The 14,453-nt window shown below is 39.5% G+C and overlaps 1 protein-coding gene and 1 pseudogene across 1 annotated transcript; both read left to right on the forward strand.

The window, feature by feature from the left end:
* Positions 1-3,452: 3,452 nt before the first annotated feature.
* On the forward strand, positions 3,453-5,432 carry LOC121952022 (7-alpha-hydroxycholest-4-en-3-one 12-alpha-hydroxylase-like). The gene is given in 4 exon segments (XM_042498533.1): positions 3,453-4,066; positions 4,069-4,140; positions 4,143-4,543; positions 4,546-5,432. Coding segments are annotated over 4 exon segments (1,530 nt in total). The 5' UTR covers positions 3,453-3,474; the 3' UTR covers positions 5,011-5,432.
* A 5,947-nt stretch (positions 5,433-11,379) lies between these two features.
* Positions 11,380-13,779, forward strand: LOC121951520 (annotated as a pseudogene).
* Positions 13,780-14,453: the final 674 nt, after the last annotated feature.

Here is a 14,453-nt window from a genome sequence, read left to right on the forward strand (position 1 = left end):
TCATATTATTAAATCCAAATATTTAATATTATTTATTTACTCTCAGTTGTAAAATTCTGCACAGCTCTCAAAGATGCAGTTATCTCGTTAATACTTAACCTGTATTTCTGTAACATGGTCATCATCATGGTGGAAAATGCAAATCCCTTTGTGTAACTACTTTATCAGACAGGGCAGTTGTTATCTTTGGTAGCTTCTGTTTCACAATTGTGCATTCATTTATAATCAAGTTTCACTAGAAGGTCAAGGTTTTTATTATGTAACTTTTCCCCAACAAAACGCAGGGTTTTTTTAAAAGGGGACAAAAACCTGTTGAAATAGTGAACTGTCTCCCATTGCCAGTAGACAACACCTCTCATCCCAACTCTTCACATGGTGCCACTCTGTCAGTGACCTTCTGACTACTTATGACGTTTTAGATATCCTTCTGTGTCAGCTGTTTAAGCTCCAGGATTTTGTTACCATGCGGTTCCATGCCAGTCAGGATTAGGCAACAAAGTCATGGATGGTTAGGTTTAAGGCAAAAAAAGCATATGAAGAAGGTGTAGAAAAAAAAAACACTAATCTCTGGACTACCACATGAAAGTCAGTTGTTTGTGGGACCTATCCACCTCCCCACTCATCCGTCCTATGAGCGCATTCATTGTTACCGCCAGCGTTATTACCAGACGCTGCTCCTCTGCGTTTCATGCGCACGCGCCAGATTCCATCCAGCCACGTTCTCAAGTAACGCCAATACAGTGTGCTCCTTATGGATGCACCCGGTGCCGTCCGGCTGTCCGCAAATGCTTAATAACAGCACCACTGGTTCTGTCCTAGCATGCTGTCATCTGACACCGTCCAGCCACGTTCCTGTTGGATGCAGAGGATGGCTTTTGGTGTCGTGCTCGTATGCTGTAAGCACTGACAAAGCAGACGCATTTGACGAGTTTGGAGTGAGAACGAGCTGGTAGACCAGAGCAGTGTACACAGCTGTGATGAGTACGCCTTTTTTATCTTGTGTGTCACATTAGAAAACAAAAATATACAGGGAGGCTACTGAAAATCTTACTGTGGTTACTTATTTTTTATATCTCTTACTCATTCAGTCTCTCGCTCAACCTCGGTGCAGACTAAATTTAAAAACATTTGAATATTTGAGCGCTGCTCGGACAGGGACGGACGGTATTTTGTTGTGGCTTGTCATTGCAATGCAGTGACAAAGGGGCTAAAATTAGCACATCTACCCAGTTGTCATATTTTCATCACATCCATAACCACTGCATCATATGTCCTGGAAGTGAATACCAATTGTAACTTTTCCCAATGAATACAAAAGACAGGTGTTAACGGGTAGGTTTCTTTGTCCAGTGGGAAAGGGCTATGGAATAATTTGCACCTTGAAACCCTGTAACTACTGCTAAAAAATGTGAGTATGAGATATTATGTGGATAACAATAAAGTAGGGCCGGGGCGACACGTCGACGTAATCAACGTAATCGATTACGTAAATACGTTGAGTCACGTAACGTGCGTCGACATATCACACCGTTTCATCGCACCGGCACACCGCTCGCCCGAGCAGCGCTTGTCAGGCGTGTCTGAGCTGCGTGTCAGCTGCAGCACATCTATGGTGCTGCACGCTGTTTTTTCATGCGTGACGCTCACGTTTGTTGACTCTATACCACTTTATACTGCAGTTTAAAGTTGCTCTCTGTCACAGAGATGAGGAAATACAAAGATGTTTGTTTTACGTCGTCTTCTTTGCTTTCCTTTCAAAACAAAAGCTATCTGACTGCGTCTCTGTGGACAGAATGCTGTCAGTTGCTGATACAATGCATTTTATTTTGAAACATTTCCAGCATGGGGTTGTCAGCTGAAAATACAGCCCTCATATCAGCAGGCAGCGAAATGCCTTAAGGCCCAGTTAAAGCTGGACTATGTTGATGCAGAAAGAATGGACTAGTTGTAATTATTTCTGTTAGAGAAAAGTTATAGTCTTATTAAAATTGCACTGATTTTACTGTAAGACGTTTTGGCTGCTTTTTTTGAGGTTTGTTACTGTAACAAAGAGTTACTATTTGTGAACTGACTTGAATTTTATATTGTTTTATTTATTTTGCTGTTGGATTGCTAAATGTAGATTGCACTACATTCCTTTTACTTGAGTGGAACAAGCTCTTGCATTCATTTTATTTGGAGAGACTTTATATCAGACTGTAAAACGCAGATTACCAGTTAAGACTGGGCTATTTTTTGTTGGGGAATAATGCCCTGCAGCGTTTTAAAAAGTTATTTTCGGTAAATGTATTGTTATATTAATCAAGTAATAAAAAAATAATAGTTAGAGCAATTAAAAAAATAATCGATAGATTAATCGATTAAGTGAAAAATAATCAATAGATTAATCAATAAAAAAAATCATTAGGTGCAGCCCTAAAAAACAGACATATCAGGCTTTGAACCTTCCTGTGTAAGGATAATTCAGCTATAAAAAATAAACAGTTGCCACATTTAATCAACTCCACAGTTAGTGAGTTATACTCCCAAAAAAATAGATATGGCCCATTTGATATCAAATACATTTTAGAGAAATAAAGAACTCTATTTTTAACCTTAAATATGGTTGGATGACTTTCTAATAATTTGTGACATTATTTCACCATTTAAGAAACAATACACAAGAAAAGAAAGCCTCATATTTAGATGAGATTATGAGATTTCTTTTTACTAAAGTTTTCTCTCTGCTGCTATTGGCCCTCTTTCAGATTGTTGGCAGTGTTCTCAACATTACTGACTGAACTTACTCTGATTGTTACATGCAGTAGGTGCTTATGACAAATTATGTATAGAACTTTTTTTTCCTTTAGGTGTGGAAATTATTTTAACTTATAACTGCCAACATTAGAATATTGTTTTTTTAAGTATAAACAACTGAACATGATTTTGACCTGCTTTTGCCAATTCTAAGAAAAGTGCAGAAAAGAAGGACCTTTTTTTGTCAAACTGCATGTCACATGGGGCTTGTTTTCTTAATCAGAAAGTGTCACATGGTGTCACCTCCGGGCACAAATTCCATTTCACTCAGCTTTATTTGTGTGAGTGTGTGTGAGTAATTTGTGTGAGTAATTTACAATATTGCTTATTCACTCTGTCTGGTGTATCACAGCTTCACTTTTATTTACTGTGTCTACAGCTACTGCTACAAATTATGTAAAAAAAAAAAAAAGTTATAATGAGGACTGTTTGCAGACATAGCTGAAAATATACTTATGATTTAATGATGTGTCGTTAAGAAAACCATCTGCTCGGTCTTTTGATGTTACACAGTGGGGGTTTTACACCATTTTACTGTGTCCTGCCTTACTGGAAAAGTATTTGGCTGTCATTTCCTGGAATGCTAAAACTCAAGCAAAGGGAGGAGCAAGCGCCCACATAGCATGTAGGATGTGGGGATAAGCTCTAACCTCTGTTTGACTGTCAGAGGATTCAGTCATGGAACTGCTGCTGCCAATCCTTCTGGGCTTTCTTGCCGCTGTGCTTGGAGGGCTTTATCTTCTTGGGGTGTTTAGACAGCGGCAACCTGGAGAACCCCCTTTGGATAAGGGGCTCATACCCTGGCTGGGTCATGTCTTAGAGTTTCGCAGGGACACGGCCAAGTTTCTAGAGAGGATGAAGAAAAAGCACGGCGATGTGTTTACGGTACAGCTGGGAGGGTTTTATATAACGTTTCTTCAGGATCCGCTGTCGTTTGGGGCATTTGTTAAGGAGAGTCGAGAAAAACTGAACTTCAACAAGTTTGCTCAGCAATTGGTACGAAGAGTGTTTGGTTACTCATCTATAGTGGATGACCATGAGATTCTCCAGATGTCCAGCAACAAGCATCTGAAGGGGGATGGCCTGGAATTAATGACACAAGCCATGATGAGTAATTTGCAGAACCTGATGTTGCACAACATCGGCACAGCTGCAGACCAAAGAACCTGGATGGAGGACGGACTGTTTATGTACAGCTACAATATTGTTTTTAGGGCCGGCTATTTATCTCTGTATGGAAATGAGCCACACAAGTCAGCGGGAAGTGAGGAAAAGCCAAAGGGAACGACAGAGCTGAATCAGAAGCCTTATTTCATGAGTTTCGTAAATATGACCAGCTCTTTCCAACCTGGCGTATGGGGTCCTGCTGCCAAGGGAAAGGCTGGAATCAGAGAGGCTGCTGAGATACTTCTGGAACAGTCTGTCAGTGCAGAAAATGAGGACCAAGGACAACATCAGTCGCTGGGTGTGGGACATCCAGCAAGCCAAAGCGGAGAGGGGCATGGAGGAGTTTATGATAAGCAGGTACATGTTTGTGCTTCTTTGGGCCTCACAGGGCAACACAGGAGCCTCTTCATTCTGGCTGCTCCTCTTCCTCATGAAACACCCAGAAGCCATGAGAGCAGTGAAGGAAGAGGTGGATAAGGTTCTGAAGGAATTTGGACAAGAAGTCAAACGTGATAGCCCTTTAATTAACCTGACCCGTGAAATGCTGATGAAAACCCCAATCCTGGACAGTGCTGTAGAAGAGAGACCCTCCGCCTCACTGCTGCACCCCTCCTCACCAGGGCAGTGCTTCAGGATATAACCCTGAAGATGGCTGATGGGCGTGAGTACTTCATTCGCAAGGGTGACAGAATGGCAATGTTTCCATACATTGCCGTTCACATTGACCCAGAGATCCACCCTGACCCACATTCATTCAAATATGACCGTTTTCTCAATCCAGACGGGAGCAAGAAAACTGACTTTTACAAAGCAGGGAAGAGGGTGAAGTATTACAGCATGCCCTGGGGGGCTGGGGTCTCCATGTGTCCTGGGCGTTTCTTTGCCACCAGTGAGCTGAAGCAGTTTGTTTTCCTCATGCTGGTTTATTTTGACTTTGAGCTGAAGAATCCCGATGAGAAGATACCTGACGTTGACTTCAGGCGATGGGGCTTTGGATCGATGCAGCCACAGAGAGACGTCCAGTTCAGATACAGACTCAGATATTAAACCAGTCAATCCTAAACTGCCTTCAGATGCTGATCATCTGTGAAAGCATTCATTTGACTATTATGCATGAAAAATGAGATTAATATTATTTTTATTTTTATATCAGTGATGTGATGTGCACATTTTGCATGTGGCTTCAAAGCTATGTGTGTTAATATTGTTGCGTACAATAACAATAAGGCATTTTTGTATAAATAAACACTGTAGTTTTAACAGAATATTGCTTCCGTGTACAGCTGTTTTCCAGTATGATTTACAGTAATTAAATATATATTAATTTAAGTAAGCTTACAAGTCACATACAGGCTGTATGGTTGTACTTTTCTTTTTTTTTATTCCCAATAAGATATGCACTCCTGCAGGTGGAGCTACATGTCCTTTGATCTGGTCTTTGAACAACACAGACCATACTTTGGGAATCACATGGCCTCTGACAATTCAAATATAGTTTGTCAAGATATTAATTGGCTTCTAGTTATACTTTTCAAACGATCAGTATAAAAAAGATAAAGTGGTGACTTTAGTACTGTAATTGCTCTAAAAAGCACTTAATTTCATATTACTTTTTCAATCCAAATATTTAATCTATAAATAGATTAATTAAATAATATTTTTGTATATTCACTTGTGAATTTTCACAAAGCTAAGCACATAAAATGTCAGCTTGTGGAGAAAAGTAGTAAAAAGCAGAGATGCAGTTATTTTGTTCATACTTTAAATGTACTTCGGTGACATGGTTGTCATGATGGAGGAAAATATAAATTCGTTTGTATATCAGCTGTATCAGACATGGCAGCTGTTAACCTTCAGAAGCTTCTGTTTTACAGTTACGCATTCATTTGTAATCTCTTGATCGAGGTTTTACTATAGGGTCAAGGTCAGATTTTGTCATGATATTTTACACTTAGTACCATACAACCCCATAAGTACAGCTTATAAATGTGAGTATGAAATAATGTGTCTGTTTTAAAAGTTCCTTTTAATAAAGCCTTTATTTAACCATATGATTACATGTTATTAAGCCAAGGTCTAAGGACGATGTGCGATGTGATTAAAAGCAAGTATGCTGTCCTTGACTAGATAAACCAGTTGTACCATGTCTTGAACCTTCCCATGTGAGGTTCATCCAGCAGCTATCACATTTAATCAACATTACAAACAATTGCCTGGGTTGTGGTCATTTAGGTGTGGTGTGATCCACCTGATATCAATTAATCCAAATATATGTTAGAAAACTAAACTCTGTTGGCGACCTTAATTATATAGTTGAATGTCTTTTCAATGATTTGTGAAATTATTTCACTATTTATGATACAATACAGGAGAAAAGAAAGTGTCATATTCCCGCACCACATTATTATTATTTTTATTTAATTTTTTTTTACAAAACTTCTTTCTGCTGCCACTGGCTCCATTGCAGATTTTAGGCACTACCTCCAATATTGCTCTGTCAAACCAGGCAGCGTTGATCAATATGAGTTAAGATTCTGTCGCTGCACTGCCTATTTCTCAACTCAAATGTTTTAAGAAACATATATGAGCATACTGTTCAGCTGTACAATCAGAAAGGTCCGGCTGATGGGCGGTGCTTGGTACCATTTAACTTTATTCAGCATGGTGGGCAGGTCACAAAATTTCCCATTTTACAGCTAAACAGACCACTCAAATATGTTTCTGAAAACACTGAGGCGAGAAATGCAGTAACAGAATTTTGATTCATATTTGATCAGTGCTGCCTAGTTTGAAAGTGTGACCGCAGTTCATGAGCAGTAATTAATATGATTCACAGCTGCGCTAGAGACCCCTTGGCTGTGATTGTTTTTTGGGGTTTTTTTTGTTTGTTATTTTGTTGTGGCTTGTCATTGCAATGCAGTGACAAAGGGGCTAAAATTAGAGCATCTACCCAGTTGTCATATTTTCATCACATCCATAACTACTGCATCATATGTCCTGGAAGTGAATACTAATTGTAACTTTTCTTTTGACTAAATAAACCTCGTGTTGTGGTCTCTGAACTTTGTTTTTCAGTGCAGTTGCTCAACAATTCATGTTTGGCAGCTTTCAAAAACAAACAGTTACTGATACTCTTTATCACTTCACTCAGACGACTATGCAGTTTTACGTGGGACTAGGTTTTGAAATCCTTTTACAAAATTTAACATTTTTTTATTTTGGTATGTGTGAAAGGTACTGGAGAGCTTAGATGAATGGAGCACACACATACTGGCAGGTGAACAGGCTTTATTTCAACATGACTTATTTTCTCAGCATTTGCCTCCATCAGCCTCTGTGCCAGTTCTGTCCCTTGACTCAGCTTCACTGGTTATTAAAAGTTATTTATAGCCCGTGTGAAAGTCCACAACCTCATTGGTGTGTCAGCCTTCATGCAAAACAACAGGTTTTTGTTTCTGGTTTGTTTCCCAAGATCAAGTTTTGTTCTATTCAGGTATTTTCGTTGGCAGAACTACCTGTTCCCATCCTAACTCACATTTTGAGAAACCTTTGTTTGGTCACCAATAAATGACTTTAATTTGCACTTCTACTCTGGTTCGTCTTTGGTTGACGTGCTATCGTGCTATATTTTATTCCCAATAAGATATGCACTGCTGCAGGTGGTCCTACATGTCCTTTGAGGTGGTCTTTGAACAACACAGACCATAGTTTGGGAATCACATGACCTCTGACAATACAAATGCATTTTGTCAATCAATTTTGACCTGCTTTTGCCAATTCTAAGGAAAGTGCAGAAAAGAAGGCCCTTTTGTTTGCCAAATGCAACTGCATGTCACCTGGGGTTTGTTTTTTGAATCATTTCCTGGAATGTTAAAACTCACGCAAAGGGAGGAGCAAGCGCCTGTATATTATGCAGGATTTGGGAATTATCTCCAATCTCTGTGTTTTACTGTCGGAGGATTCAGTCATGGAACTGCTGCTGCCAACCCTTCTGAGCCTTCTTGCAGCTGTGCTTGGAGAGACTTTACATTTTTCACACACTTAGGAAATCTCTGTTTAGACACACTAGGTTAAGTGGTTGTTGCTACCCCTGTTTTTTGTCTGTGAAAGCTGTTCTTTAGAAGGGAGTTAGGTTTTTGTTTCTACTTTGTTTTCAGAGATAATGGTTTAGTTAGGGCCAGTTTTGTTCTGTTCAGGTATTTTCTTTGGCACAACCACGTGGTCCCATCTTCTCTCACATTTTGAGAAACTTTTGTTTGGTCACCAATAAATTACTTTAATTTCCACTTCTTCTCTGGTTCGTCTTTCTTGGTTGTTGTGTTATTGTCCCTTTACTTTGAAGGGAACGTAACAACATGCATGAATGTAATGTCACTGGACTGGTTTATAATTAGATGATCAAGGTTAGGTTTTATTTGCGAAGTCCTTGTTCCATAAATTGCACCTGTAATCGTAATTGTGGCCTTTTATCATGATCATACAATAATGCCTTACTGTTTTTGATTTTTTGCAACCTGTAGTTAAGTAACTATAGTAAAAAAGATTACAATGTATTATGCCAGGACCTTAAAGAGACTGAACTAGAAACAAAGTACATTTTCCTTGACTAAATAAACTTAGTGATGTGGTCTCTGAACTTTGTTTTTTCAGTGCAATTGCTCAACAATTCATGTTTGACAGTTCATTTTAGTAATTTAAAGTTTATTGCCAGCTTTCAAAAACGAACTGTTACTGATACTCTATCACTTCACTCAGACGACTATGCAGTTTTATGTGGGACTAGGTGCTGAAATCCTTTTACAAAATTTAACATTTTTTATGATAATTTGTGTGAAAAGTACTGGAGAGCTTAGATGAATGGAGCACACACAAACTGGCAAGTGAACAAGCTTTATTTCAACACGACACACGATGTTGATCAAGAACACATTCTACTTTTAGGACGTGCTACTGCTTAGGACTGCATGAATGTAATGTGACTGGACTGGTTTGACTAGATGGTCATTCTACTTTTTAGGACGTGCATGAATGTAATGTGACTGGACTGGTTTGACTAGATGGTCAAGGTTAGGTTTTATTTGCGAAGTCCTTGTTCCATAAATTGCACCTGTAATCGTAATTATGGCCTTTTATCATGACCATACAATAATGCCTAAATGTTTTTGATTTTTTGCAACCTGCAGTAAAGTAACTATATAAAAAAGATCACAATTTATTATGTCAAGACCTTAGAGACACTGAAGTAAATACAAAGTACATTTTCCTTGACTAAATAAACCTAGTGATGTAGTCTCTGAACTTTGTTTTTCATGTTTTACAGTCCATTTTAGTCATTTAAAGTTTATTGCCAGCTTTCAAAAACGAACAGTTACTGATACTCTTTATCACTTCATTCAGACGACTATGCAGTTTTATGTGGGACTAGGTGTTGGAATCCTTTTACAAAATTTAACATTTTTTATGATAATATGTGTGAAAAGTACTGGAGAGCTTAGATGAATGGAGCACACACAAACTGGCAGGTGAACAGGCTTTATTTCAGCACGACTTCTTTTCTCAGCATTTGCCTCCATGCTCGTATCCTGTAAGCACTGACATTTGACGAGTTTGGAGTGAGAACAAGCTGGTTGACCAGAGCAGTGTACACAGCTCTGATGAGTACGCCTTTTTTATCTTGTGTGTCACATTAGAAAACAAAAATATACAGGGAAGCTGCTAAAAATCTTACTGGGGTTACTTATTTTTTATACCTCTTACTCATTCAGTCGTTCGCTCAACCTCGGTGCAGACTAAATTGAAAAACAATATTTGAGCACAGCTTGGACAGGGACGGATGGTATTTTGTCGCAGCTTGTCATTGCGATGACAAAGGGGCTAAAATTAGCACATCTACCCAGTTGTCATATTTTCTTTTGTAACAAAAGAAAATTTTTCTTGTTACGAAACTTCTTTCTGCTGCCACTGGCTCCATTGCAGATTTTAGGCACTACCTCCAGTATTGCTCTGTCAAACAGGCAGCGTTGATCAATATGAGTTAAGATTCTGTCGCTGCACTGCCTATTTCTCGACTCAAATGTTTTAAGAAACATATATGAGCATACTGTTCAGCTGTACAATCAGAAAGGTCCGGCTGATGGGCGGTGCTTGGTACCATTTAACTTTATTCAGCATGGTGGGCAGGTCACAAAATTTCCCATTTTACAGCTAAACAGACCACTCAAATATGTTTCTGAAAACACTGAGGCGAGAAATGCAGTAACAGAATTTTGATTCATATTTGATCAGTGCTGCCTAGTTTGAAAGTGTGACTGCAGTTCATGAGCAGTAATTAATATGATTCACAGCTGCGCTAGAGACCCCTTGGCTGTGATTGTTTTATTTATTTTATTTATTTTTTTGCCCTTCACATGCAGAAAAGCTGTTAGAAATTCTACAAGGCAGTAGACTATGCAGAGGAGTATGATCTTTTTCACTGATTATCTGTCTCATTTGATGCTCTGAGGATACTGTGACAGTTTCAGGAAAAAATAAACAAAGTTTTCTTTTTAATAAAAGTTATTAACCACAGCTTAAATACAATTTTCAGCAGTTGAGAGTTAAAGAGGAATCTTGGAAAAGCATGAAGCAATTCAATTGATCTCTCTAGATGTGAAGGAGATCCTACTCTTGGTCTAATGCCTACTTATTAATGTGGTTTATTTCTTAATTAGTAATCTAGTATCAATCATCTGGCATCATCTCATTAATCCACAAATATGAGTTGTTTTACCTTATCCTCGGAGTGAAAAGCTGTTTTTCAGTAATTTATGGAGCCATGCAAATTACAATGAAAAGTCTTCTGGCAGAGAGTTTTTATTTATTAACACACACAGAAAATGTTTAGTTAAAAATAAATAGATTTTTTACATGTCTGTGGTAGATTTATGTATTGAAACTATTGTGAAAGGTGGTATGATGTCTCAGCCTATGTTCCGTGCAGACCACACTTGTCACGTGGAAAAAAAAAAAGTTGCGACTTTGAATCTCTACATGCTCCGCAGCTAAGCGGCAACTGAGCAGCAACTGAGCTGCTTGTGAGCAGCACTGCACATGCAGGCAGTGTGGCTGCTCTAAAATGGGCACCAAAGAAATAAAAATACAAGGTATTCCATGCCATGCACATGCTGCTCACACAGGCATCAGTCATTGAACTGCGGCTGTCAATGATTTTTGGCTTTCTGGATAATATGTTTGGTGTGTTATTGGTAAGTATGTCTGAATAATCCCATGATGGATGGGTCAGGTCAATGACCAGACAAAAAAGTTAAATATTAATTAATTCAATCATTTCCCCAAGCAAAAGGCGGAGCAAAGGTCCATTGATCAGGATGTGGGTATTTACTCCCAATCTCTGTTTGACTGTCAGAGGATTCGGTCATGGAACTGCTGCTGCCGATCCTTCTGGGCTTTCTTGCCGCTGTGCTTGGAGGGCTTTATCTTCTTGGGGGTGTTTAGACAGCGGCAACCTGGAGAACCCCCTTTGGATAAGGGGCTCATACCCTGGCTGGGTCATGTCTTAGAGTTTCGCAGGGACACGGCTAAGTTTCTAGAGAGGATGAAGCAAAAGCACGGCGATGTGTTTACGGTACAGCTGGGAGGGTTTTATATAACGTTTCTTCAGGATCCGCTGTCGTTTGGGGCATTTGTTAAGGAGAGTCGAGAAAAACTGAACTTCAACAAGTTTGCTCAGCAATTGGTACGAAGAGTGTTTGGTTACTCATCTATAGTGGATGACCATGAGATTCTCCAGATGTCCAGCAACAAGCATCTGAAGGGGGATGGCCTGGAATTAATGACACAAGCCATGATGAGTAATTTGCAGAACCTGATGTTGCACAACATCGGCTCAGCTGCAGACCAAAGAACCTGGACGGAGGACGGACTGTTTATGTACAGCTACAATACTGTTTTTAGGGCCGGCTATTTATCTCTGTATGGAAATGAGCCACACAAGTCAGCGGGAAGTGAGGAGAAAGCCAAAGGGAACGACAGAGCTGAATCAGAAGCCTTATTTCATGAGTTTCGTAAATATGATCAGCTCTTTCCCAACCTGGCGTATGGGGTCCTGCCGCCAAGGGAAAGGCTGGAATCAGAGAGGCTGCTGAGATACTTCTGGAACAGTCTGTCAGTGCAGAAAATGAGGACCAAGGACAACATCAGTCGCTGGGTGTGGGACATCCAGCAAGCCAAAGCGGAGAGGGGCATGGAGGAGTTTATGATAAGCAGGTACATGTTTGTGCTTCTTTGGGCCTCACAGGGCAACACAGGAGCCTCTTCATTCTGGCTGCTCCTCTTCCTCATGAAACACCCAGAAGCCATGAGAGCAGTGAAGGAAGAGGTGGATAAGGTTCTGAAGGAATTTGGACAAGAAGTCAAACGTGATAGCCCTTTAATTAACCTGACCCGTGAAATGCTGATGAAAACCCCAATCCTGGACAGTGCTGTAGAAGAGACCCTCCGCCTCACTGCTGCACCCTCCTCACCAGGGCAGTGCTTCAGGATATAACCCTGAAGATGGCTGATGGGCGTGAGTACTTCATTCGCAAGGGTGACAGAAATGGCAATGTTTCCATACATTGCCGTTCACATTGACCCAGAGATCCACCCTGACCCACATTCATTCAAATATGACCGTTTTCTCAATCCAGACGGGAGCAAGAAAACTGACTTTTGCAAAGCAGGGAAGAGGGTGAAGTATTACAGCATGCCCTGGGGGGCTGGGGTCTCCATGTGTCCTGGGCGTTTCTTTGCCACCAATGAGCTGAAGCAGTTTGTTTTCCTCATGCTGGTTTATTTTGACTTTGAGCTGAAGAATCCCGATGAGAAGATACCTGACGTTGACTTCAGGCGATGGGGCTTTGGATCGTGCAGCCACAGAGAGACGTCCAGTTCAGATACAGACTCAGATATTAAACCAGTCAATCCCTTTTATTTTACTGATTAAGTATTTCCTGATTGTGATCATCTCTGAAAGCATTCATTTGAAAATTACTCATATTTATGGATTAATGAGATGAAACTGCTGAGTGCTACTCCATTTGATATCCACTGTGTGTGGATTTTCATAAGATATCAAAGAAACCATTGTATGAGAATTTGTTTCGCTCTTTGAAAGATCTCTAGCACGTGATTGTGAGTGCATGGTGCAAGACCACCTTTACTTAGTCATATATGTTTTGGGTGTAACATAAAATTAATCAAGTAATCTTCCATATACATAGTATAAGCCAGAGGCACCTGCATCTTGCAAAATAATAAACATTTTATGAGTCAAAGACAAACAGCTTAAAATGCTAAAGTTTTGAGTGCTGGAGACTAGTTGACATTAGTTGCTACATCTCATGACATGGATATAGACAGGCAAGTACTAAAAACAAAAGTAGAAAAGGCAAAAATGTCAGTGCTTTGTCAATATTTTACTTTATTGTGTATCTGTTAATCATGATGGTTATATTCCTCATTTAATAACTTTTTGAGCAAAAATCTATTTGTGTAACCATAATATCAGCAAGGGCAGGTTTTATAATGCTTTCGTCTCATGTCTGTGTGATAATCTGTTGATCAAGACCGCATTCTGCTTTTAGGACGTGCATGAATGTAATGTCACTGGACTGGTTTATAATTAGATGGTCATGGTTAGGTTTTATTTGCGAAGTCCTTGTTCCATAAATTGCACCTGTAATCTTAATTGTGTTTATCATGATCATTACTGTTTTTGATTTTTTGCAACCTGTAGTTAAGTAACTATAGTAAAAAAGATTACAATGTATTATGCCAGGACCTTAAAGAGACTGAACTAGAAAACAAAGTACATTTTCCTTGACTAAATAAACCTAGTGATGTGGTCTCTGAACTTTGTTTTTCAGTGCAATTGCTCAACAATTCATGTTTGACAGTTCATTTTAGTAATTTAAAGTTTATTGCCAGCTTTCAAAAACGAACTGTTACTGATACTCTATCACTTCACTCAGACGACTATGCAGTTTTATGTGGGACTAGGTGCTGAAATCCTTTTACAAAATTTAACATTTTTTATGATAATTTGTGTGAAAAGTACTGGAGAGCTTAGATGAATGGAGCACACACAAACTGGCAGGTGAACAAGCTTTATATCAACACGACTTCTTTTCTCAGCATTTGCCTCCACCAGCCTCTGTGCCAGTTCTGTCCCTTGACTCAGCTTCACTGGTTATTAAATGTTTTTTGTAGCCTGCGTGCAAGTCCACATACTCATAGGTGTGTTAACCTTCGTCTCAACAAACAGGTTTTGGAGGTGGTTGAGTTGGAGTTAGAAAATAGTTCATACATTTTGATACTTGTGTTTGTTGAATCTAAGGCTATGATCAAGCATTATCAGTGTAGGTCACTGATAATGAAGTTAAGGGATTTTCTGAGGGCTCTTTTCCACAAGGCGACAACTGTAAAAGTTGTGACAGGGTGTCACAGGCACA

Source organism: Plectropomus leopardus, chromosome 12 (genome assembly GCF_008729295.1).
Source record: "Plectropomus leopardus isolate mb chromosome 12, YSFRI_Pleo_2.0, whole genome shotgun sequence".
NCBI classification, from domain to species: domain Eukaryota; kingdom Metazoa; phylum Chordata; class Actinopteri; order Perciformes; family Serranidae; genus Plectropomus; species Plectropomus leopardus.